At 41.0% G+C, this 27,769-nt stretch overlaps 1 protein-coding gene across 1 annotated transcript in view; it reads right to left on the reverse strand.

Moving 5' to 3' along the window:
• The window catches only part of LOC124029030 (pleckstrin homology domain-containing family A member 6-like), a 174,352-nt gene that overhangs the window by 19,971 nt on the left and 126,612 nt on the right, over positions 1-27,769 (reverse strand). Inside the window, exons 18-25 of the mRNA XM_046340897.1 lie at positions 25,032-25,199; positions 23,989-24,088; positions 18,745-18,851; positions 18,325-18,480; positions 15,931-16,086; positions 10,961-11,088; positions 10,562-10,719; positions 8,730-8,837 (exon numbers count right to left, since the gene is read on the reverse strand). Of these exons, the coding sequence (XP_046196853.1) occupies positions 8,740-8,837; positions 10,562-10,719; positions 10,961-11,088; positions 15,931-16,086; positions 18,325-18,480; positions 18,745-18,851; positions 23,989-24,088; positions 25,032-25,199 (1,071 nt within the window). The 3' untranslated portion in view covers positions 8,730-8,739. The remainder of the gene's footprint in view (positions 1-8,729; positions 8,838-10,561; positions 10,720-10,960; positions 11,089-15,930; positions 16,087-18,324; positions 18,481-18,744; positions 18,852-23,988; positions 24,089-25,031; positions 25,200-27,769) is intronic.

Consider the following 27,769-nt stretch of genomic DNA (forward strand, 5'->3'; position numbering starts at 1 on the left):
GCCCCACTGATCTGACCATGTGATAATAGTAATAACAGCTTATCCACACTGATCTGACCATGTGATAATAGTAATAACAGCTTATCCACACTGACCTGACACTGTGATAATAGTAATAACAGCTTATCCAAACTGACCGAACCCTGTGATAATAGTAATAACAGCTTATCCACACTGACCTGACCCTGTGATAATAGTAATAACAGCTTATCCACACTGATCTGACTCTGTGATAGTCATAACAGCTTATCCATACTGATCTGACACTGTGATAATAATAACAGCTTATCCACACTGATCTGACACTGTGATAATTATAACAGCATATCCACACTGAACTGACATTGTGATAATAATAATAGCTTATCAACACTGACCTGAGTCTGTGATAATAGTAATAACAGCTTATCCATACTGATCTGCCACTATGATAATAGTAGTAACAGCTTATCCACACTGACCTGACCCTGTGATAATAGTAATAACAGCTTATCCATACTGATCTGACTGTGATAATAGTAATAATAGCTTATCCATACTGATCTGACTCTGTGATAATAGTAATAACAGCTTATCCACACTGACCTGACCCTGTGATAATAGTAATAACAGCTTATCCACACTGACCTGACCCTGTGATAATAGTAATAACAGCTTATCCACACTGACATGACCCTGTGATAATAGTAATAACAGCTTATGCATACTGATCTGACCCTGTGATAATAGTAATAACAGCTTATCCACACTGACCTGACCCTGTGATAATAATAATAACAGCTTATCCACACTGATCTGACCCTGTGATAATAGTAATAACAGCTTATCCACACTGACATGACCCTGTGATAATAGTAATAACATCTTATCCATACTGATCTGACTCTGTGATAATAGTAATAACAGCTAATCCACACTGACCTGACCCTGTGATAATAGTAATAACAGCTTATCCATACTGATCTGACTCTGTGATAATAGTAATAACAGCTAATCCACACTGACCGAACCCTGTGATAATAGTAATAACAGGTTATCCACACTGATCTGACCCTGTGATAATAGTAATAACAGCTTACCCACACTGACCTGACACTGTGATAATAGTAATAACAGTTTATCCACACTGACCTGACCCTGTGATAATAGTAATAACAGCTTATCCATACTGATCTGACTCTGTGATAATAGTAATAACAGCTAATCCACACTGACCGAACCCTGTGATAATAGTCATAACAGGTTATCCACACTGATCTGACCCTGTGATAATAGTAATAACAGCTTATCCACACTGACCTGACACTGTGATAATAGTAATAATAGCTTATCCACACTGACCGTACACTGTGATAATAGTAATAACAGCTTATCCAAACTGACCTGACCCTGTGATAATAGTAATAACAGCTTATCCACACTGACCTGACCCTGTGATAATAGTAATAACAGCTTATCCACACTGACCTGACACTGTGATAATAGTAATAACAGCTTATCCACACTGACCTTACACTGTGATAATAGTAATAACAGCTTATCCACACTGACCTGACACTGTGATAATAGTAATAATAGCTTATCCACACTGACCGTACACTGTGATAATAGTAATAACAGCTTATCCAAACTGACCTGACCCTGTGATAATAGTAATAACAGCTTATCCACACTGACCTGACCCTGTGATAATAGTAATAACAGCGTATCCACACTGACCTGACACTGTGATAATAGTAATAACAGCTTATCCACACTGACCTTACACTGTGATAATAGTAATAACAGCTTATCCACACTGACCTGACACTGTGATAATAGTAATAACAGCTTATCCAAACTGACCGGACCCTGTGATAATAGTAATAACAGCTTATCAACACTGACCTGACACTGATAATAGTAATAACAGCTTATCCATACTGATCTGACACTGTGATAATAGTAATAACAGCTTATCCATACTGATCTGACCCTGTGATAATAGTAATAACAGCTTATCCACACTGACCTGACCCTGTGATAATAGTAATAACAGTTTAGCCCCACTGATCTGACCATGTGATAATAGTAATAACAGCTTAGCCCCACTGACCTGACCCTGTGATAATAGTAATAACAGCTTATCCATGCTGATCTGACTCTGTGATAATAGTCATAACAGCTTATCCATACTGATCTGACACTGTGATAATAATAACAGCTTATCCACACTGACCTGACCCTGTGATAATAGTAATAACAGCTTATCCACACTGACCACACCCTGTGATAATAGTAATAACAGCTTATCCACACTGATCTGACCCTGTGATAATATTAATAACAGCTTATCCATACTGATCTGACACAGTGATAATAGTCATAACAGCTTATCCATACTGATCTGACACAGTGATAATAGTCATAACAGCTTATCCACACCTATCTGACCCTGTGATTATAGTAATAACACGTTATCCACACTGACCTGACCCTGTGATAATAGTAATAACAGCTTATCCATACTGATCTGACTCTGTGATAATAGTAATAACAGCTAATCCACACTGACCTGACCCTGTGATAATAGTAATAACAGACTATCCATACTGATCTGACTCTGTGATAATAGTAATAACAGCTAATCCACACTGACCGAACCCTGTGATAATAGTAATAACAGGTTATCCACACTGATCTGACCCTGTGATAATAGTAATAACAGCTTATCCACACTGACCTGACACTGTGATAATAGTAATAACAGTTTATCCACACTGACCTGACCCTGTGATAATAGTAATAACAGCTTATCCATACTGATCTGACTCTGTGATAATAGTAATAACAGCTAATCCACACTGACCGAACCCTGTGATAATAGTCATAACAGGTTATCCACACTGATCTGACCCTGTGATAATAGTAATAACAGCTTATCCACACTGACCTGACCCTGTGATAATAGTAATAACAGCTTATCCACACTGACCTGACACTGTGATAATAGTAATAACAGCTTATCCACACTGACTTGACCCTGTGATAATAGTAATAACAGCTTATCCACACTGACCTGACACTGTGATAATAGTAATAACAGCTTATCCAAACTGATCTGACACTGTGATAATAGTAATAACAGCTTATCCACACTGACCTGACCCTGTGATAATAGTAATAACAGCTTATCCACACTGACCACACCCTGTGATAATAGTAATAACAGCTTATCCACACTGAACTGACACTGTGATAATAGTAATAATAGCTTATCCACACTGACCTTACACTGTGATAATAGTAATAACAGCTTATCCACACTGACCTGACCCTGTGTTAATAGTAATAACAGCTTATCCACAATGACCTGACCCTGTGATAATAGTAATAACAGCTTATCCACACTGACCTGACACTGTGATAATAGTAATAACAGCTTATCCACACTGACCTTACACTGTGATAATAGTAATAACAGCTTATCCACACTGACCTAACACTGTGATAATAGTAATAACAGCTTATCCAAACTGACCGAACCCTGTGATAATAGTAATAACAGCTTATCCACACTGACCTGACCCTGTGATAATAGTAATAACAGCTTATCCACACTGATCTGACTCTGTGATAATAGTGATAACAGCTTATCCATACTGATCTGACACTGTGATAATAATAACAGCTTATCCACACTGACCTGGCCCTGTGATAATAGTAATAACAGCTTATCCACACTGAACACACCCTGTGATAATAGTAATAACAGCTTATCCACACTGATCTGACCCTGTGATAATATTAATAACAGCTTATCCATACTGATCTGACACAGTGATAATAGTCATAACAGCTTATCCACACTGATCTGACTGTGTGATAATAGTCATAACAGCTTATCCACACTGACCTGACCCTGTGATAATAGTAATAACAGCTTATCCACACTTACCAAACCCTGTGATAATAGTAATAACAGCTTATCCACACCTATCTGACCCTGTGATAATAGTAATAACAGCTTATCTACACTGACCTGACCCTGCAATAATAGTAATAACACGTTATCCACACTGACCTGACCCTGTGATAATAGTAATAACAGCTTATCCACACTTACCAAACCCTGTGATAATAGTAATAACAGCTTATCCACACCTATCTGACCCTGTGATAATAGTAATAACAGCTTATCCACACTGACCTGACCCTTTGATAATAGTAATAACAGTTTATCCACACTGACCTGACCCTGTGATAATAGTAATAACAGCTTATCCACACTGACCAAACCCTGTGATAATAGTAATAACGCGTTATCCACACTGATCTGACCCTGTGATAATAGTAATAACAGCTAATCCACACTGACCGAACCCTGTGATAATAGTCATAACAGGTTATCCACACTGATCTGACCCTTTGATAATAGTAATAACATCTTATCCACACTGACCTGACCCTGTGATAATAGTAATAACAGCTTATCCACACTGACCTGACACTGTGATAATAGTAATAACAGCTTATCCATACTGATCTGACACTGTGATAATAGTAATAACAGCTTATCCACACTGACCTGACCCTGTGATAATAGTAATAACAGTTTAGCCCCACTGATCTGACCATGTGATAATAGTAATAACAGCTTAGCCCCACTGATCTGACCATGTGATAATAGTAATAACAGCTTATCCACACTGACCTGACACTGTGATAATAGTAATAACAGCTTATCCAAACTGACCGAACCCTGTGATAATAGTAATAACAGCTTATCCACACTGACCTGACCCTGTGATAATAGTAATAACAGCTTATCCACACTGACCTGACAATTTGATAATAGTAATAACAGCTTATCCAAACTGACCGAACCCTGTGATAATAGTAATAACAGCTTATCCACACTGACCTGACACTGTGATAATAGTAATAACACCTTATCCAAACTGACCGAACCCTGTGATAATAGTAATAACAGCTTATCCACACTGACCTGACACTGTGATAATAGTAATAACAGCTTATCCATACTGATCTGACCCTGTGATAATAGTAATAACAGCTTATCCACACTGACCTGACCCTGTGATAATAGTAATAACAGCTTAGCCCCACTGATCTTACCATGTGATAATAGTAATAACAGCTTATCCACACTGACCTGACCCTGTGATAATAGTAATAACAGCTTATCCACACTGATCTGACTCTGGATAAGCTGTTATTACTATTATCACAGAGTAATAGTGTGGATAATAGTTATTACAGCTTATCACACACACCCTGTGATAATAGTTATTACTATTATCACACACTGATCTGACTCTGTGATAATAGTCATAACAGCTTATCCATACTGATCTGACACTGTGATAATAATAACAGCTTATCCACACTGACCTGACCCTGTGATAATAGTAATAACAGCTTATCCACACTGACCACACCCTGTGATAATAGTAATAACAGCTTATCCACACTGATCTGACCCTGTGATAATATTAATAACAGCTTATCCATACTGATCTTACACAGTGATAATAGTCATAAAAGCTTATCCACACTGATCTGACTCTGTGATAATAGTCATAACAGCTTATCCACACTGACCTGACCCTGTGATAATAGTAATAACAGCTTATCCACACTTACCAAACCCTGTGATAATAGTAATAACAGCTTATCCACACCTATCTGACCCTGTGATAATAGTAATAACAGCTTATCTACACTGACCTGACCCTGCAATAATAGTAATAACACGTTATCCACACTGACCTGACCCTGTGATAATAGTAATAACAGCTTATCCACACTGACCTGACCCTTTGATAATAGTAATAACAGTTTATCCACACTGACCTGACCCTGTGATAATAGTAATAACAGCTTATCCACACTGACCAAACCCTGTGATAATAGTAATAACACGTTATCCACACTGACCTGACACTGTGATAATACTAATAACAGCTTCTCCACACTGACCTGACCCTGTGATAATAGTAATAACAGCTTATCCACACTGACATGACACTGTGATAATAGTAATAACAGCTTATCCATACTGATCTGACACTGTGATAATAGTAATAACAGCTTATCCACACTGACCTGACCCTGTGCTAATAGTAATAACAGTTTAGCCCCACTGATCTGACCATGTGATAATAGTAATAACAGCTTAGCCCCAATGATCTGACCATGTGATAATAGTAATAACAGCTTATCCACACTGACCTGACCCTGTGATAATAGTAATAACAGCTTATCCACACTGATCTGACTCTGCTCTGTGATAATAGTCATAACAGCTTATCCATACTGATCTGACACTGTGATAATAGTAATAACAGCTTATCCACACTGACCGAACCCTGTGATAATAGTAATAACAGCTTATCCACACTGACCTGACACTGTGATAATAGTAATAACAGCTTATCCACACTGACCTGACCCTGTGATAATAGTAATAACAGCTTATCCACACTGACCACACCCTGTGATAAAAGTAATAACAGCTTATCCACACTGACCTGACCCTGTGATAATAGTAATAACAGCTTATCCATACTGATCTGACCCTGTGATAATAGTAATAACAGCTTATCCATACTGATCTGACACAGTGATAATAGTCATAACAGCTTATCCACACTGACCTGACTCTGTGATAATAGTCATAACAGCTTATCCATACTGATCTGACACTGTGATAATAATAACAGCTTATCCACACTGACCTGACCCTGTGATAATAGTAATAACAGCTTATCCGTACTGATCTGACCCTGTGATAATAATAATAACAGCTTATCCACACTGACCTGACCCTGTGATAATAGTAATAACAGCTTATCCACACTGACCAAACCCTGTGATAATAGTAATAACAGCTTATCCACACTGATCTGACCCTGTGATAATAGTAATAACAGCTTATCCACACTGACCTGACCCTGTGATAATAGTCATAACAGGTTATCCACACTGATCTGACCCTGTGATAATAGTAATAACAGCTTATCCACACTGACCTGACCCTATGATAATAGTAATAAAAGCTTATCCACACTGACCACACCCTGTGATAATAGTAATAACAGCTTATCCACACTGATCTGACCCTGTGATAATAGTAATAACAGCTTATCCACACTGACCTGACCCTGTGATAATAGTAATAACAGTTTAGCCCCACTGATCTGACCATGTGATAATAGTAATAACAGCTTATCCCCATTGATCTGACCATGTGATAATAGTAATAACAGCTTATCCACACTGACCTGACCCTGTGATAATAGTAATAACAGCTTATCCACACTGATCTGACCCTGTGATAATATTAATAACAGCTTATCCATACTGATCTGACACAGTGATAATAATAACAGCTTATCCATACTGATCTGACCCTGTGATAATAGTAATAACAGCTTATCCACACTGACCTGACCCTGTGATAATTGTAATAACACGTTATCCACACTGATCTGACCCTGTGATAATAGTAATAACAGCTTATCTACACTGACCTGACCCTGTGATAAAAGTAATAACAGCTTATCCACACTGACCTGACCCTGTGATAATAGTAATAACACGTTATCCACACTGACCTGACCCTGTGATAATAGTAATAACAGCTTATCCATACTGATCTGACCCTGTGATAATAGTAATAACAGCTTATCCATACTGATCTGACACAGTGATAATAGTCATAACAGCTTATCCACACTGACCTGACTCTGTGATAATAGTCATAACAGCTTATCCACACTGACCTTACACTGTGATAATAGTAATAACAGCTTATCCACACTGATCTGACCCTGTGATAATAGTAATAACAGCTTATCCACACTGACCAAACCCTGTGATAATAGTAATAACAGCTTATCCACACTGATCTGACCCTGTGATAATAGTAATAACAGCTTATCCATACTGATCTGACACAGTGATAATAGTCATAACAGCTTATCCATACTGATCTGACACTGTGATAATAATAACAGCTTATCCACACTGACCTGACCCTGTGATAATAGTAATAACAGCTTATCCACACTGACCAAACCCTGTGATAATAGTAATAACAGCGTATCCATACGGAACTGACCCTGTGATAATAGTAATAACAGCTTATCCACACTGACCTGACACTGTGAAAATAGTAATAACAGCTTATCCAAACTGACCTGACCCTGTGATAATAGTAATAACAGCTTATCCACACTGACCTGACACTGTGATAATAGTACTAACAGCTTATCCACACTGACCTGACCCTGTGATATTAATAATAACAGTCATAAATCTTAAAAGGATAGTTCACTGCTATATCTGTATTGATTAATGGTTTCCTTACCTTAAAATGAGTACAGTATATGGAAAGGACTGGTAGTAATATGCTGTTGGTGTATTTATTGGTGTGTTTATTTTGGTACACTTAGCAAAAATCTCATGTTAGCACTGGCCATTGAGTGCATTCTGAATTGTTTTCCAGTTAGTGAAACAATTGAGCAAAGCAGATAGTAATAAAAGGTAACAATAAAAGATCCCTTGATGTCCACCTGCTGCAATTGGTCAAGACATCACCTGAGGGAAAAACAGAGAGCCCTGCCCAAACCAGGAGAGGTAGGAGGAACGGCAACCAGCGAAGGGTTAAGGGGGAGTGGGGGGTTAAGGGAGGAGGAATGTGTGTTTGGTGGGCGGGGACTCACCTTCACAGACTCACACCTTCATGATGTGGGCGGAGTCGGAGAAACCAGTGGAGGAGGGGGGAGGGGCCAGGCTGGTCGGGGAGGTGAGGGGGCTGGGGGCGCACTGGGCTGGAATGGAATTGGGGTGTGACGTGAGATCGAGCAAAACAAATAGCAAAACATAAAGGTGTAAAGCAATTTAAAAAGGGTAGGTAGAGTGAGGGAGATAAAACAGGGGAGACTGTGCACTCACATCACCTCACAAGCATAAGATAAATGGTGCTTAGCCTGTAGCTCTGTACTGAGGAAGCAAGAGGATGTAGCATGTATACTATGATAAAGCCGTTGTACCTAGACCTGGAGTTCACCTACACACATTCAGAGCACTTAGGCTCTGGAGCCTAAGGAGGCTAGACAAAAAAAAAAGTTGCTATCTGGCATCACCAGAGAAACACAGATACAGTATAAAGCGCAAACTTGGTTTGAACTCTGTGCAGCTGGACCATGTTTTTATGACCACGGCTGACAGTGTGGCTGAGGTGAAATGGCTAGCTAGTTAGCGGTGATGTACGCTAACAGCAGGCAGCATATATAATGCCTGCATACTAATGGTGTGGCTGAGGTGAAATGGCTAGCTAGTTAGCGGTGATACGCGCTAATAGTGTTTCAGTCGGTGACGTCACTCGCTCTGAGACCTAGAAGTAGCTGTTCTCCTTACTCTGCAAGGGCCGGGACTTTTGTGGAGCGATGGGTAATGATACTTTGTGAGTGACTGTGGTTGATGTGTGCAGAGGGTTCCTGGTTCGAGCCCAGGTTGGGACGAGGGACGAGGTGAGGGAGGAAGCTGATAAGAGTTGATAAATCAAGCCAGTTTTTTTTTTTCAGCTCATCACTTAATAAAGCTGACAAGATGATGTTCAATTTCCCCTCATCATAAAGTTAACTGTGATGCCATTGTGAATATGTGGTTGGTTGTGGGTAGGGGAGCAGAGACAAAGAGTAAGCAGTAAAAAATTGAGTCATAGTTTTGAGCAAACGGAAACTGTCGATCTAACTATATAGTCCTTGTGATCTTCAAGGACTATATAGTAGAGCCTCAAGGTTAAGACAGTGGAGCATCAGCGTTTGTAGGGAATATTGTGGAGAGCGGAGGAGTGGGGTAGTGAGACAGACAGTGAATATTGTGGAGAGTGGAGAGTGGGGGTAGTGAGACAGACAGTGAATATTATGGAGAGTGCAGGAGTGGGGTAGTGAGGCAGACTGTGAAACAGGCAGAGCCAGAGATAAGAGTTTGGTGAACTATCTTCCCTGCTAGCACCAGACGTTCCATAACATTCCATTCTAACTTGCATTTCTCAATGGAAGATTATCACCCTGGAACATCTGGTGCCAACATGGCAACACTTTCATAAGTGTTGGACAGTGGAGTCGTTTTCAGACAGTTGACAGTGAGGTTTAACTTGGAGTTACATTGGGATTTTAAAGTTGATGGAACTGTCCCTCGTTGTATATTTTATACCCAGATTTATTTTTATAACAAGGCAGTTCGACTAGGTTAACCTCCAATCTAATCTCAACACAGCAGCTAGGGATGTTGAATGTGATGAAAACAGCTGGAGAAGGTTTGAACATGTGTGGTTGGTGGTGGACATGTGTATAATAGTGGTTTTGGAGGGCGGTGGGGGGTGGAGGGTGTTGCAGCAACACCTCGCCACTCGTCGCTGGGGGGTCCTCTCAATGACAGGGGGGCAACAGGCCCGGGGTGGGCAACGATAACCGTGAGGGGGATAACCGTAGCGACAAGGTGGTCGGTGTGGTGGCGGTGGAGCGGCAGGCTGCGGTGGTGTCCTCACCGGAGAGCAGACGGGAGCGTCGCGAGGCCTCTGTGGCCAGGGCACAGGAGATCTCAATCCTCTTCTCCTGGTCCTGGAGCTGCTGCTCTGGGTTACCCTGGTGGTGGGAACCAACCCCCTCAGTAGGACCGTCCAATAGGGGAACCACGTTCTGGAGACTGGAGAGAGTGATGGGCAGAGGGGAGGGGGAGAGGAGGGCGAGAGAGTGACAAAGAAAAGAAGTAGAGCGCAAGAGAAAGGAGATTAAATTATATCTTTTTATACAGAATATGTGGCATCCCATCATTCAGATGTGAATCAGATAATCAGTAGAGGGGAGAACTTTAGCCAAATTTTGGCTGAATACACTGCTGTACTGTTTGAGAGCTGTGTTAGATAGTAGTTCAGTAGTGTCTGTACTTTGATTTGGCAATGAGCGTCTTGATCCTCTCTACTTTCTTCTGTTTCTCCTTTTGCTCCTCTGGGCTGAGAGGAGTGTCCACGTCCAGGTAACGCTCCGGAATCAGAACCTTGTCTGGAGTACACAGCTGAGGACACAACGAGTTACAGATGAGGTTTGATCATCTTTTATTTTATGGCCCACTATTTACTTGGTTTGCAATTAGAAAAAACATTACGTAAACAAGTAGTGACCAATTGTGGAAAATTATTTGAAGCCAGCACACATTAAAAACAAACTTTTCTATATAGGGCCAAATTAGGATTATTTAGCTCGTAATAATAGCAGAACCGTTTATGGTGCAATAAAGAACCACTCCTATGATTCAATAAAAAACTATAAACAAAAAGGCTCTATATAGCACAAAAAAATTATGCTATTGTCACAACCCTTTTTGGTACTGTATAGAACCATTTCAATGTTCTAGAAATAACCATTTGAAGAACAATACTGGGTTACTTTTTCTGGTTAGCGATATTATATTGTTACAATTCCATAGGTTTAATTATTGTTTGAAGTTTGAAACAGGTGTGCTAGATCTGAAACGATTGGGGGTCCCCGAGGAGAGAATTGAGAACCACTGATTTACACATCACTTTCAATTGACACAAGCCAGACATGAGTCTTTCACAAAACACCATCACTAACAATGATCATATTTAACATGTAACAGATCAACTGGAATGACACTAACTCACGGCTGCACAAAAAGAGCTGTGATCACACCATGCCCCAAAAGATTCTAATGAGCCGCCTCCTCTACATCTTCATTAGCACTTAGAGTATACTAACAGGTGAGGGACCTGACGGAGTGGTGCCAGGAAAATAACCTCAACGTCAAACAAAACAAAGAAGCAGAAAAAAGCAGAGTGAGCACGACCCGATCCACATTGACAAGACCATAGCGGATAAGGTGGAAAGCTTCAAGTTCCTCGGATTCCATATAACTGACGATCTGAAATGGTCCACCAACACAGACAGTGTGGTGAATCACCGCCTGGTACGTCAACTGCACCACCCGCAACCGCAGGGCTCTCCAGAGGGTAATGCGGTCGGCCCAACGCATCACCGGGGGCATACTGCCTGCCCTCCAGGACACCTACAGCACCCGATGTCATAGGAAGGCTAAAAAGATAAAGGACATCAACCACCCGAGCCACAGTCTGTTCACCCCGGCGAGTTCAGTACAGGTGCATCAAAGCTGGGACAGAAAGACTGAAAAACAACTTCTATCTCAAGGCCATCAGACTGTTAAATAGCCATCAATAGCCAGTGACCACCCGGTTACTCAACCCTGCACCTTAGAGGCTGCTGCCCTATGTACATAGACATGGAATCACTGGTCACTTTAATAATAGCCCAATCTTTTTCAATTTTCGCCTAAATGACATACCCAAATCTAACTGCCTGTAGCTCAGGCCCTGAAACAAGGAAATGCATATTCTTGGTACCATTTGAAAGTAAACACATTGAAGTTTGTGGAACTGTGAAATGAATGTAGGAGAATATAACAATAGATCTGGTAGAATACAAAAAAATAAAGTATTTTTCTACCACCATTTTTGAAATGCAAGAGAAAGGTAATAGTTGTAGCCATCACTCTAGTTGTAATTCCGGCAGTGTCCACACGATGACATCAGTGTATGTGCAAAGTTTCAGATGGATAACTTGAAAAATGAGTGAACAACTGTAACGGCGTTCGTCTGTCGAAAGAGATTCGGACCGAAATGCAGCGTGGTGGTTACTCATGTTCTTTAATGAAAGTGAACGATACATGAAATAACTATAAATATTACAAAACAACAAACGGAACGATAAAACCTATACAGCCTGTCTGGTGAACAACTACACAACGACAGGAACAATCACCCACGAAAACACTCACAGAATATGGCTGCCTAAATATGGTTCCCAATCAGAGACAACGATAAATCACCTGACTGATTGAGAACCGCCTCAGGCAGCCATAGACTAATTAGTCACCCCACAAAACCCCAAGACAAAAAACACACCACAATAACCCATGTCACACCCTGGCCTGACCAAACAAATAAAGAAAACACAAAATACTAAGACCAAGGCGTGACAACAACAAGACTGTTAGTGTCAAGTCCCCAGGTACATTTTGGCAAATCGTGAAGGAGACATTCACATTCATATTCCATTTTTCTGCAAGAATATCGTCAAATCTGTATACTTGGACTTTGATTTAGCTTTTTCAGTATTAGTAGCCATATTATAAGTTCAACATTTGCAAAACAACCAGTTTTCATAACTTCATAATATTCTTGTACGCTGTGTCCAAAAGGACAAGGCATGCTGTCGCAAAAGATTAGTGCCAGTGCCAGCCAGCTGTGCCATCAGAGACTCTGGGTTCGCGCCCAGGCTCTGTCGTAACCGGCCGCGACTGGCAGGTCCGTGTGGGCGATGTACAATTGGCCTAGCGTCGCCCGGGTTAGGGAGGGGTTGGCCAGTAGGGATGTCCTTGTCTCATCGCGCACCAGCGACTCCTGTGGCGGGCTGGGCGCAGTGCGCACTAACCAAGGTTGCCAGGTGCACGTTGTTTCCTCCGACACATTTGTGCGGCTGGCTTCCGGGTTGGATGCGCGCTGTGTTAAGAAGCAGTGCGGCTTGGTTGGGTTGTGTATCGTCTCTCCCGAGCCCGTACGGGAGTTGTAGCGATGAGACCAGATAGTAGCTACTAAAACAATTCAACACCACGAAATTGGGGAGAAAATGGGGTAAAATTCAAAAAAAGAAAAGGCTAGCGCCTACATTTTGCGACAGAGACAGGGTTTCTGGATACTCCCGTAAAGCCCAGCTCATTGGCTATCTAGCTTGACCCTGATTGGTGCTTATTTGATAAAGATAGAGTCCTTCAAGTGATGGCCGCCAGCGTCATCGGCGTGCCATGAAGGCGTCGCTCTCTGACCAAATATGGTGTCCATAGGATATATATACTACACCCCTATTGATATATATAGTGAAGTCTTGTTACCATCTAGGATATCGGAGGAATACATAAAACGTCATTTGACTCGTTCAAACAACGATTAGGGTGAGATTTTCACAGATTCCTTTGTTTGCAAACTGAAAGAGTGGAAACACAAAATCGATCACTATATGGTCCTTTTTAGGATATGAAAAATAATTGTATCTAACAAACGACACTTCATTTTATCTCTGGGACCCTTTGGATGATAAATCAGGGCAATATTTCAGAATGTAAGTACAAATTACACCTTCAAAGGTGAATTTATCAAACCTATTGGGTTGAAAAAGGTGTTTTGTTGTTGGGAGCTCTCCTCAAATAATCGTATAGCATTTTTTCACTTTCAGCCAATATAAGAAACTTCTATGCATCGATGCATATGTTGTTATTCTAAAATCTACTATCTTAATATAACGCGCTGCATGATTTACAACTGTCCAATTGACGGAACGCTAATCCTTAAGAATGAATAACTTTTACATACCGCTTATTCATATCATATGTACATACTGTATTCTATTCTACTATATTTTAGTCAATGCCACTTCGACATTGCTCGTCCTAATATTTATTAATTTATTAATTTCATTATTTTACTTTTAGATTTGTGTTTGTTCTTGTGAATTGTAAGATATTACTACACTGTTGGAGCTAGGAACACAAGCATTTCACTACACCCACAAAAACATCTTCTAAATTGTTAATTATCACTGAATTTTCTTTATACCAGACAAATACCAGCTGAAAGAGCTCCACAGAATGAAGTGTTACTGAAATAACTGAAATAAGCTGTTTTCAAAGTGTTTAATTAACTTTGCATTAACTTCTTGGATATAGGGGGCGCTATTTTAATTTTGGGATGAAAAACGTTCCCGTTTTAAACAAGATATTTTGTCACGAAAAGATGCTCGACTATGCATATAATTGACAGTTTTGAAAGAAAACACTCTGACCTTTCCAAAACTGCAAAGATATCGTATGTGAGTGCCACAGAACTGATGTTACAGAAAAAACACAGATAAAAATCCAATCAGGAAGTGCCGTATTTTTTGAAACCGCCTCATAGCAATGACTCCTTATATGGCTGTGGAGGAGCTAGGAGTCAGCTTACGTTTTCCACGTTTTCCCCAAGGTGTCTGCAGCATTGTGACATATTTGTAGGCATATCATTGGAAGATTGACCATAAGAGACTGCATCTACCAGGTGGTCGCTTGGTGTCCTCCGTCGCAATTATTGCTCCAGCTGCAGTATTTTTCTGTTTGCTTCTGATGAGAAGCCAACTGCCACCACTGATAGATTATCGAATAGATATGTGAAAAACACCGTGAGGATTGATTCTAAACAACGTTTGCCATGTTTCTGTCGATATTATGGAGCTAATTTGGAAAAAAGTTTGCCATTGTAAGTGACTGCATTTTCCGGTCTTTTTCTTAGTCAAACGTGATAAACAAAACGGAGCTATTTCGTCAACACAAATAATATTTTTGGAAAAATTAACATTTGCTATCTAACTAAGAGTCTTGTCATTGAAAACATCCGAAGTTCTTCAAAGGTAAATTATTTTATTTGAATGCTTTTCTGTTTTTGTGAAAATGTTGCCTGCTGAATGCTAGGCTTATTGCTATGCTAGGCTATCAATACTCTTACACAAATGGTTGTGTAGCTTTGGTTGAAAAGCATATTTTGAAAATCTGAGATGACAGTGTTGTTAACAAAAGGCTAAGCTTGTGTTTGGATATATTTATTTAATTTCATGTGCGATTTTCATGAATAGGAAACGTTGCGTTATGGTAATGAGCTTGAGGCTATGATTACGCTCCCGGATACGGGATTGCTCGAAGCTAGAGGTTAAGCACAACTATATCACATCACGACTGGATCATAGTCACATAATGATTGTATCACATAGTTTGGATGTTGTTCAGAGTGTGTCTAACCTCTTTGCTGATGTCCAGGTTGTACTGGTCAGGTTCCATCTGTATCCGTCTGAGGCGAGCAATCTCCTCCCGGGGTGACTCTTGTACCCCGTCGCCCCGTACTGCAGCCTCCAGGTCCTTGATGTCCACCTCATGGGTTGTCAGCCTCCGCCTCACCTGGACACCCACACACAGAGATAACCAATCAGGAAAGAGACTAGGAGGCCGAGCCAAGGGCTCAGCCAATCAACACCCCACCTCTTTAAGGAATACCTAGGATAGGATAAGTAATCCCTCTCACCCCCCCCCCTTAAGATTTAGATGCACTATTGTAAAGTGACTGTTCCACTGATGTCATAAGGTGAATGCACCAATTTGTAAGTCGCTCTGGATAAGAGCGTCTGCTAAATGACTTAAATGTAAATGTAAATGTAACATGGCTCGGAAAGATAGACCAGAGAAGAGGCCATAACAATATACTGGATCTTCCTTCATAATACATTTAAACAACAGTACATATTCCTGGTAGAGGTACATGTACAGTACCAGTCAAAAGTTTGGACACCTACTCATTCAAGGGTTTTTCATTTTTTTCAATATTTTCTACATTGTATACTAGATTCTTCAAAGTAGCCACCCTTTGCCTTGATGACAGCTTTTCACACTCTTGGCATTTTCTCAACCAGCTTCATGAGGTAGTGACCTGGAATGCATTTCAATTAACAGAGGATAAGTTCATTAGTTACCAGCCTCAGAAATTTTTGCCCAAATAAATGCTTCACATGGTTCAAGTAACAGACACATCTCAAAGCAACTGTTCAGAGGAGACTGGGTGAATCAGGCTGTCATGTATTGTATTGTCATGTCTTGTCCCTGTGCTTTCTCTTCTCTTCGTTTCCCCCTGCTGGTCGTATTAGGTTTCTTTCTCTCTCTCTATCCCTCTCTCTCGTTCCGTTCCTGCTCCCAGCTGTTCCTCATTCTCCTAACGACCTTGTTTACTCTCTCACACCTGTCCCCTATTTTGCCCTCTGATTAGGTCTCTATTTCTCTCTCGGTTTCAGCCTCTGTCCTTGTCGGATTCTTGTTTGCTGTGCCCTTGTTCCGTCCTGTCGTGTTTTGCCTTTTCATCAGATGCTGCATGTGAGCAGGTGTCTCTGTCTGCTACGGCCCGCGCCTACCCGAAGGGACCTGCAGTCTGTTGCCGCTTGTCCTGCAATTCTCCTCAACAACTAGAGGATTTATGTTTTCCCTGTTTGGACATCTCCTGTAAAGGATTGAGGATTATGTTTTCCATGTTTGGACTTTAATAAACTCAGTTTCTGTTGGGTCGCTTTTGGGTCCTCACTCACCTGCATAACACAGGCCTTCATGGTCGATCTGCTGCAAAGAAACCACTACTAACGGACGCAAATAATAATAAGAGACTTGCTTAGGTCAAGAACACGATCAATTAGACCGGTGGACATTAGACCCGTGGAAATCTGACCTTTAGTCTGATGAGTTCAAATTTCAGATTTTTGTTTCCAACCGCCGTGTCTTTGTGAGACGCAGAGTAGGTGAACAGATGATCTCCACGTGTGGGTGGCACCGTAAAGCATTTAGGAGGAGGTGTGATGGTGCTTTGCTGGTGACACTGTCCGTGATTTATTTAGAATTCACGGCACATTTCACCAGCATGGCTCCCATAGCATTCTGGAGCGATACACAATCGCATCTGGTTTGCACTTAGAGGGACTATCATTTGTTATTCAACAGGACAATGATCCAAAACACACCCCCAGGATGCCCCTTAGCCATCGCTCATCCATATACTTACATGTACACATTAGGTAGTTGTTGGAGAATTGTTAGAGTACTTGTTAGATATTACTACACTTTCAGAACTCGAAATACAAGCGTTTCGCTACACTTGCATTAACATCTGCTGATGTGTGACACATTTGATTTTATTTGATTTGTAAGGGCTATTTGACCAAGAAAGAGAGTGATGGAGTGCTGCATCAGATGATCTGACCTCCACAATCACCTGACCTCAACCCAACTGAGATAGTTTGGGATGAGTTGGACTGCAGAGTGAATGGAAAAGCAGACAACAAGTGCTCACCATATGTGGGAACTCCTTCAAGACTGTTGGAAAAGCATTCCAGGTGAAGCTAGTTGAGAGAATGCCAAGAGTGTGCAAAGCTGTCATCAAGGCAAAGGCTGGCAAGACTGGCTACTTTGAAGAATCTCAAAATGTTTGTTTAACACTTTTTTGGTTACTACATGATTCCATATGTGTTATTTAATAGTTTTGATGTCTTCACTATTATTCTACAATGTAGAAAATCGTAAAAATGAAGAAAACCCTTGAATGAGTAGATGTGTCCAAAGTTTTGACAGGTACTGTACATGTAAATAGAAGAGAGAGCCTACCACTCTGTAATTGGTACCAGCCTGGCTACCCAGGTTCAGGCTGCGTCTCTTGTCCCTGATGGAGCTGCTCTGGTTCCTACGGATACGCTTGTTTTGCTCCTCAACGCTCATCTTGGACTTCACCTCCGCCGGGAACACCGCACTCTTCGGACGCTCCTGGGAGAGGGGAATGACATGGGAATAACTTGTCCATCATATGATGAAGCATCAAATGTATTGCTCTTTAAAAGATCAATTTGACAGCACCATTCAATATACCTGACATAGGCCCACCACCACAGCATAAAGGCAACATCAATGAGTAACACTATCCTAATACAGTGTAGTTACAAAACATAATGTGTATGCATCATATAATATAATGCATATAGTCTGTGAGTTTCCTGAGCTCCATAAAGCCCTCTCTGGCATGCTGCCTACCCTGGAGATTCCATTAGGCACCTTGCAGTTGCATTGGGAGATTCCATGGTCGTAGGATTGGCCCTGGTCTTCCAGGGGAGACTTAGTCCTGGGAGGAACGATCCCCACTGGACAGGAGAGAGACAAACAGCATGTCAGAGGATGACACAGGTTGTGTCCCAAATGGCACCACATTCCTATATAGTGCACTACTTTTGATCAGGGCCCATAGAGCACTATGTAGGCAAGAGGGTGCCGTTTGGGACGTAAACACAGAGGATGAGTCATTGGGGTTACATAATCCAATCTATTATTATGTAAACAATTGACTTTAATAAGGCACACCTAGTTCTGAGGATTATCTAATTATATTTGTATATACAGTAAATACTCTGATATTTTAGATGATGATGCTCTTTCATTTCTGATTATAAACAGGATTTAATTCCAATGAGTCTGTTATCTAACAGTTTGGGATGAGATCAGAAAAAGTTAGCATAATACTCCCTTGTAATAATACCCCCATAACACTCCCTTGTAATAATACCCCCATAACACTCCCTTGTAATAATACCCCCATAACACTCCCTTGTAATAATACCCCCATAACCTCCCTTGTAATAATACCCCCATAACACTCCTTGTAATAATACCCCCATAACACTCCTTGTAATAATACCCCCATAACACTCCCTTGTAATAATACCCCCATAACACTCCCTTGTAATAATACCCCCATAACACTCCTTGTAATAATACCCCCATAACACTCCCTTGTAATAATACCCCCATAACACTCCCTTGTAATAATACCCCCATAACACTCCCTTGTAATAATACCCCCATAACACTCCCTTGTAATAATACCCCCATAACACTCCCTTGTAATAATACCCCCATAACACTCCCTTGTAATAATACCCCCATAATAATACCCCCATAACACTCCCTTGTAATAATACCCCCATAACACTCCCTTGTAATAATACCCCCATAACACTCCCTTGTAATAATACCCCCATAACACTCCCTTGTAATAATACCCCCATAACACTCCCTTCTAATAATACCCCCATAACACTCCCTTCTAATAATACCCCCACAACACTCCCTTGTAATAATACCCCATAACACTCCCTTCTAATAATACCCCATAACACTCCCTTCTAATAATACCCCCATAACACTCCCTTCTAATAATACCCCCATAACACTCCCTAATAATACCCCCATAATAATAATACCCCCATAACACTCCCTTCTAATAATACCCCATAACACTCCCTTCTAATATAATACCCCCATAACACTCCTTCTAACACTCCCTTGTAATAATACCCCCATAACACTCCCTTCTAATAATACCCCATAACACTAACCCCCTTGTAATAATACCCCCATAACACTCCCTTGTAATAATACCCCCACAACACTCCCTTGTACCCCCACAACACTCCCTTGTAATAATACCCCCAAACACTACCTTCTAATAATACCCCATAACACTCCTGTCAAGCCTTGGTCATAGTGTTTTGTGTTTCGTTATATATTTGGTCAGGCCAGGGTGTGACATGGGTTTATTATTGGGGTTTTGTAGTTATTGGGATTGCGGCTGAGTAGGGGTGTTGCATAGGCTTGGCTGCCTGAGGCGGTTCTCAATCAGAGTCAGGTGATTCTCGTTGTCTCTGATTGGGAACATTATTTAGGTAGCCGGGGTTCACTGTGTATTTCGTGGGTGATTGTTCCTGTCTCTGTGTAGTGTTCACCAGATAGGCTGTAATTAGGTTTCACGTTCTGTTTGTTGTTTTGTATTTGTATAAGTTATTTCATGTATCGCGCTTCATTTATTAAAGACATGAGTAACCACCACGCTGCATTTCGGTCCGACTCTCTTTCGACAAACGAAGAACGCCGTTACAACTCCCTTGTGCTCCCTTGTAATAATACCCCCACAATACTCCCTTGTAATAATACCCCCACAATACTCCCTTGTAATAATACCCCCATAACACTCCCTTGTAATAATACCCCCATAACACTCCCTTGTAATAATACCCCATAACACTCCCTTGTAATAATAGCCCCATAACACTCCCTTGTAATAATACCCCCACAATACTCCCTTGTAATAATAACCCCATAACACTCCCTTGTAATAATACCCCCACAATACTCCCTTGTAATAATACCCCCACAATACTCCATTGTAATAATACCCCCACAATACTCCCTTGTAATAAAGCATTTATAATAGAGTATTAAATAGTTTATTCATCATTTATGAATCATTACTCCCACATCTGTAATGTTAGTAAGCTAGGTATTCAGACATTTATAAACAACTTTGAAAGTATTTCATAATTATTCATAAGATAATTCATAAGATGTTCAATATGAGTCCTCATTTACTAATCATTAGTTCAATATTTTTGGTCTATTTATACTTCATAAATACTTTTTTTAAATGTTTTGAGTGAGCAGTGTTATTTCTCACAAAAAGATGGAAATGCCATTGGTAGGCATTCCAGCAGTACGCGATGCTCCTTGAGGTCTCAAAATGGCCCCTAGAACATAACACACAATAAAGAGGATGTTTGGAAAAATATATTGACATTTATTTATCCAAAACAGTAAACACTTTGATGCTGTGTAAAGTATTTTTAAAAATGTGAAAATTGTAACATTAGCATTTGTTGGGAGACTTTTCCACCAAAATGAAGTGTGGATTGCAGTCACTCATTAGAGCACTCATAAAGTGCTTGAGAGGAATGGAAACAAACATCTGCACTATCCCATTACGTTTAATATTTCGCTGAACTATCCCATTACGTTTCGCGGAATTATCCAATTACGTTTATAGAGTTACTACCTTTAATGGGCCAGTTAAAGTGCTACCAAACAAAGTGTAAACAAGCATTAAAAGTTAAAAGATTAAAAGACTGAAGCACTGGAAGCATTTAAAAGGTCATGTGTCTTGTGAAAAGCTGTCTGAATTCTGGCAAAGAGTATGTTCTTTAATCTCAGCATGTCTACAGATTAATATTCTCTCTGTTTTTGTTTGCTTTTAAATGTTGATACTGGAGACTGTTATCAGGAGAAACTGTGTAACCTAGCTTTTTAGCGGCTAAGAAATGCATTGTCATTAATTGGAAGGTTGGTTATCCTCCCACAATGTCACGATAGATGACAGAAATGTAAAGTTATGTATGGAAGCATTCTACTAAATACAGTAAGACAGAGTCTGTATTGAAAACATGACCACGTCAGGGGAGATACCTCTTCAGGCTATAACTAGATGCTGGGCTGCTCAGTCCTCACACTGGGGCTCTGCCATCCTGTGGGTTGTTGCTCTGGCCCTGGCCTAGTACACACAAAGTCAATAATGAATGTTTCCCTAAGATCCTAATGTGTTTGTTCTTAAATTGCTTGTAATACTGTATGTTTTACTACATTGTGTTTGTTGTACATTTTGTTAATTATGTTCCAGCAGTGCTGCCCTGGAAACGAGGACTTGATCTCAATGGGACTCCCTGATAGAATAAAGCTTAAATACATAAAAACAATAATGCTTCTAAAGCTTTAGTCTTTTAAACATCCTGTGTTGTGTGCTTAATGTTTTACCATTGATAAGTTATTGGCTTTTTGGGGCCTTAAGGAGCATCGGGTACGGCTGAAATGTCTACCAATGGCATGACCACATTTTTTATAGAAATTACACTGGTCACTCAAAACATTTATAAAGTATAAATACATCTCACTTTACATTAGGACAAAAAACGTAACTAATGATTAGTAAATGGTTTATAAGGACCTATGATATTATTAAGTGATAATGCCCAAGAAGCCGTGGTTTGGAGGCTATACTGGCACGGTGTTGTTAGGCCCGAGAAGAAATCGAGGTTAGCTACCAACCCGACTGGTCATTCGGTTGATATCGTTCCCAGTCAAACCGACTGGTAGTTCGGTTGGTATCGTTCCCAGTCAAGCAGACTGGTCTTTCGGTTGGTATCGTTCCCAGTCAAGCAGACTGGTCATTCATTGTTGTTATGCCAAACAAAAATGGTGCAAGCTCTTCTCTCTTGCTAACTCGGCTTAAGGTTAGGTTAAAAGGTTAGGGTTAGGGGAATGGTTAACTAACATGCTAAGTAGTTGCAAATGAGATAAAATGTATTAAGTACTGTAGTTGCAAAGTTGCTAATTAGCTAAAATGCCGAAGTTGTCCGTGATGAGATTCAAACAGAGTTTTGGCTTGCTAAACGTTCATGTTATAAACCCACCCATCATCCACCCCAACCAACCACCCTACTTTAGTTTTCGCCATAAAAAACAGAGATGTCATTTTATGCTGATGATCCATGTTTTCTTTTAAATTCACAATTTGGATCCCTCCACTGTCACGCCCTGGTCAAAGTATTTTGTGTTTTTCTTCATGTATTTGGTCAGGCCAGGGTGTGACATGGGTTTTTGTATGTGGTGTGTAGCTTAGTGGGATTGTAGCTTAGTGGGGTGTTCTAGGAGAGTCTATGGCTGTCTGAAGTGGTTCTCAATCAGAGGCAGGTGTTTATCGTTGTCTCTGTTTGGGAACCATATTTAGGCAGCCATATTCTTTGGTTGTATTGTGGGTGATTGTCCTGAGTGTCTTGATGTCCTTGTGCTGTGTTAGTTGACACAAGTATAGGCTGTTTTTGGTTTTCGTTTAGTTTATTGCTTTGTAGTGTTCGTGTTTAGTCGTGTATACGTTTGTTTAAATAAACATGAATCGCAATCGACATGCTGCAGTTTAGTCCGACTCTCCTTCACCATATGAAAACCGTGACATTACCTAATGAAGCTGGTTGAGAGAAGGCCAAGAGTGTGCAAAGCTGTCATCAAGCAAAGGGTGGCTATTTTGAAGAATCTCAAATATAAAACATATTTTAATTTGTTTAACACTTTTTTGGTTACTACATTATTCCACATGTGTTATTTCATAGTGTTGATGTCTTCACTATTATTCTACAATTTAGAAAATAGTACAAATATTGAAAAACCCTGGAATGAGTAAGATTGTCCAAATTTCTTACTGCTATTTACAAAGAAAATATGTGGGATTGGAAATGATGCAGACAATTACATTGATGGAAGCTACAATCTCTGCCATTTTTAAGCTGATCTTGTAAAATTTAAATGTTTTGAGGTCAAAATGGTACTGCATTGTAGGAATGACCCAGCTATGCAGACTTACTGACCAGAGCACCATTACCCAGGCTCCCTTGCTTCGTGTACCTTTATTCATGTTGGCCTGTCGATCCTGATCCAGCTCCCGAGCTTCGTTGTTATTAGTCCATTCTTCCGGTGACATGTCCTGTCGATAACCGTACTTGTGCTGTAACACAGAGTAGGAGGAAGAGCTAATGCATCATCAACCAATCAACAGTAAGATATTTACGTACCGGGAGAGTGTTGGAACTATTGGCCATATAGTTACCCAAACACAGAATGCATTAGATAATATGCATTAGTGTGGAATGCAATGATGGGGTTATTGCCAGATATGGCGGGTTCCAGAGCTCAATGGTGGGATGTCGATACGGGATAAGCCAAAGCATACGGTCTACACACTACAGGACAGACACAGCACTAGCACATCACTAGACACTAGCACACAGACAGTATGGTGAAGGAACCGCTAGCTGTGGATGGATCCACACACCTCCATTCACAACCTTACCATTCATAGGGGAACCTGTAACTCGCCCTAAGCTAAGTCTTAGCATTCAAAAGCACCCAGTACACTAGAATGGCTAATATTTCAAATACTTAAAATTGGTTGTCCTATTTGTTTGGTATTATTGCTTTAGATCCTATTGAATAATTACATATCAACTGATTCAATTTAAATGAAATGAAGAGTTTTTGGTATCAACCACAGTAAGTGATTGAAGAGAAGTCAGAGCCAGAACAATTACTTCTAGTGCAAGTGCTGTTGGAGAGCAGATATAGGCTGTGATGGAGGCATGGAGGCAGGGGGCAGAGAGGAAGGGAAAGAGAGAGAGAGAGAGAAGAAAGAAGGGGTCCGGAACTGTTTAGGGGTCCGGAAGTGTTTATGGGGACGACAGGGATGGCTTCTATAGGACATGTATCAACTGGGAGTTGCACTTTACCACAGATCAGCTTACTCCAGCCGCTATCCTTACTTTACCCATTAGGGGGATGCAAATGATTATGTCCCTGAATCAGTGGTTATGAACCACATTTACCAGCTTGCGTGAGTAACTGGGGGTGTGGCAGGGATGGGAACTCCCTCCCACCCCCCCTTCTCCAAATACCTTTCTGCCGCGGGACTCTTCATCGTCAAGGTAACCGTCATCCAGGCCCAGGCCGCGTAGCCAGGTGGAGCTGTCGAAGGGCAGAGGGAGGAGGGAGGGGGGAAGGGAGGGGAGCGACTCCAGGGGGTAGTAGGATTTGGGAAGTGGTGGCCGTGGCGGGCCAATGTCCTACAGCCACAGGAAGGAGGTAGGAAGAATAAGAGGAAGAGAGGGAAGGAAGAAGAAAGGAAGGAGGATGATGGTAGGAGGAGGAAGAGAGAGCACTGTGCATCAGGAAGAGTGACAAAAGCCAGGCAGAGTGCAGAGCAGATCATGGAACAATATGAGGAATGTAGCCCCGACCCCAATGAACTTCAGGGGTGAATGGTCACAGGCGTTCAACGAGATGCCTGCACTGAGAGCTAGCATGAATGCACATACTGATCAATTCTAATCAGATTAGTAGTACTGATACAGACCACTGACTGCTGCTGAATGTGAAAAACAAGATAGAAAGTACCATCACAATCTCCAACATTATATGTTTCAGTTGAATGAGTACAGACACAGTAATCAGTTACAACCATAAGCAACACAAATGTTACATGGGTTTATCAGATTCACAAAATAGAACATTTCTGCTCTTGAACACTATAATTCAAATTTCAGCATTGTGTGATTATGAGCTTCATGCCCAACAGAGAGAGTTGGCTGAGAGCCAGAGGAAGGCAGAGGACTACAGGTTTCACATGGGTTTAATACTAAAACAGGAAGATCCAAGATCCAAATATCCAAATTCATTAAAAATCCTACAATGTGATTTTCTGGATTCTTTTCTCATTTTGTCTGTCATTGTTGAAGTGTACCTATGATGAAAATTACAGGCCTCTCTCATCTTTTTAAGTGGGAGAACTGACTAAATACTTTTTTGCCCCACTGTATGTGGAACTGATGCACACACACTACATGTTAATGTTTTTAAATGTATGTACATTGTAAAGAATTTTGTCTGTAATGTCTTTTTAATTATATGTCTGACACCAGTAAGACTAGGTGTCACCATTGGCGTCGGCTAATGGGGATCCTAATAAATATATATTTTTTATTAAACTGCCTGTGTCGCTGGATAACCAGTTTACTTGATTTCTTGGCCTATCATATTCCTTGATATCAATTAATTAATTGATTAAGCACTATAGAGGAAAGTCCCCCTTTTATTATTAAATGGATCACAACATTTTCTTTGCAACTTTGTGTAGAAAACCAATTTCCTTTGCTCATGATGAAAATAACCAATCTAACAACCTGGTGGGTGAGATGGCTTAAATGACATGGAATGACCCACCACTAAGTACCATGTTCCACATAGTGAGAGATGGCATGAAGGAAAAGGAGAACATTTGTCACATTTCTGCTCCACCTCACAATGAGGTTTCTATAAATCATTTACAGTAACAGGTCTGTCTGGTTTCTTATCTGATTCCATAAGGGAGACAGTGCTACACATCACTTTTTTGACCTCATAATTTCTAGCAGAGAAAGAGCTTATTGATGTTGACATGACACTATACATAATTATTTAACAACATGTTATGCAGGCTGAGAACTCTGATAATGTCACTGAGGATTCCCTGATCCTGCTGGATACAGAACTTGATTAACCACTTACTGACTAGGACCATTAGTCACCCTCAGCTATATACTTTACCTCAGAAAGCATAACACATTCTGCTTCAAACCTTACTATTGGCAAAAACAAAGTACTATAAGCTGCATCATCATCATACAGTAAGTATAACATCACATTAGAACTGTTATTGTATCAAGTCTGTCTGGTGTGGGTTACAACTGCTGCAACCCACCTTAAACATCTTAAATATTACAGGACAGTCCACCAGGTCAAGAGGTGGGTCTGCAAGTACACTGAGTCTAGCCCAAGGCCTGATGTTTGGATGGCTGTGGTACCGGGGTGTGTGATGGAACCGGAGTGTATGGTGGTACCGTGGTGTGTGGTGGTACCGTGGTGTGTGGAGTTTTGGCAGAAAATGAGTACTGAGTCTTAGGGAATGTCAGGTGGGTGCGCTGAGGTGGGTAACTGAGGAAGTCGGGGTAGCTAGCTTGGTAGGAAAGTGGTTCTGGGAGAAGATCTTTCCTGTAGCCAATGGCTTGCTGTTTCGGCTGAAAGGCAAGCTCACTGGCTAACTGGGTGTGTTGGTGGGTTACTGCCTGTAGGAGCTTGTTGATTGGTCAGTTTGGCAGGGTGGGTGGGTGAGTGAGTGGGTGGAGCTCTGGCTGGCTTCATGGGGGAGTGGAACTCCAGAGCTGGCTTGGTGGCTGTGTGGCTGTGCATTGTCACTAAGGACTGTCTGGATGGCTTGGCTGGTGCTGGCGGTTGATGTTGGTGTTGGGTCTGTGTTTGGTTATTTCATGCTGTCCCTAGGAGGAGTGAGTCACTTGAGCGGGTTGAGTCACTGACGTGATCTTCCTGTCTGGGTTGACTCCCCCACTTGGGTTGTGCCGTGGCGGAGATCTTTGTGGGCTATACTCGGCCTTGTCTCAGGATGGTAAGTTGGTGGTTGAAGATATCCTTCTAGTGTTGTGGGGGCTGTGCTTTGGCAAAGTGGGTGGGGTAATATCCTTCCTGTTTGGCCCTGTCCGGGGTTATCATCGGATGGGGCCACAATTGTCTCCTGACCCCTCCTGTCTCAGCCTCCAGTATTTATACTGCAGTAGTTTGTGTCGGGGGCTAGGGTCAGTTT

The sequence above is a fragment of the Oncorhynchus gorbuscha genome, linkage group LG03 (assembly GCF_021184085.1).
Source record: "Oncorhynchus gorbuscha isolate QuinsamMale2020 ecotype Even-year linkage group LG03, OgorEven_v1.0, whole genome shotgun sequence".
Classification (NCBI taxonomy): domain Eukaryota; kingdom Metazoa; phylum Chordata; class Actinopteri; order Salmoniformes; family Salmonidae; genus Oncorhynchus; species Oncorhynchus gorbuscha.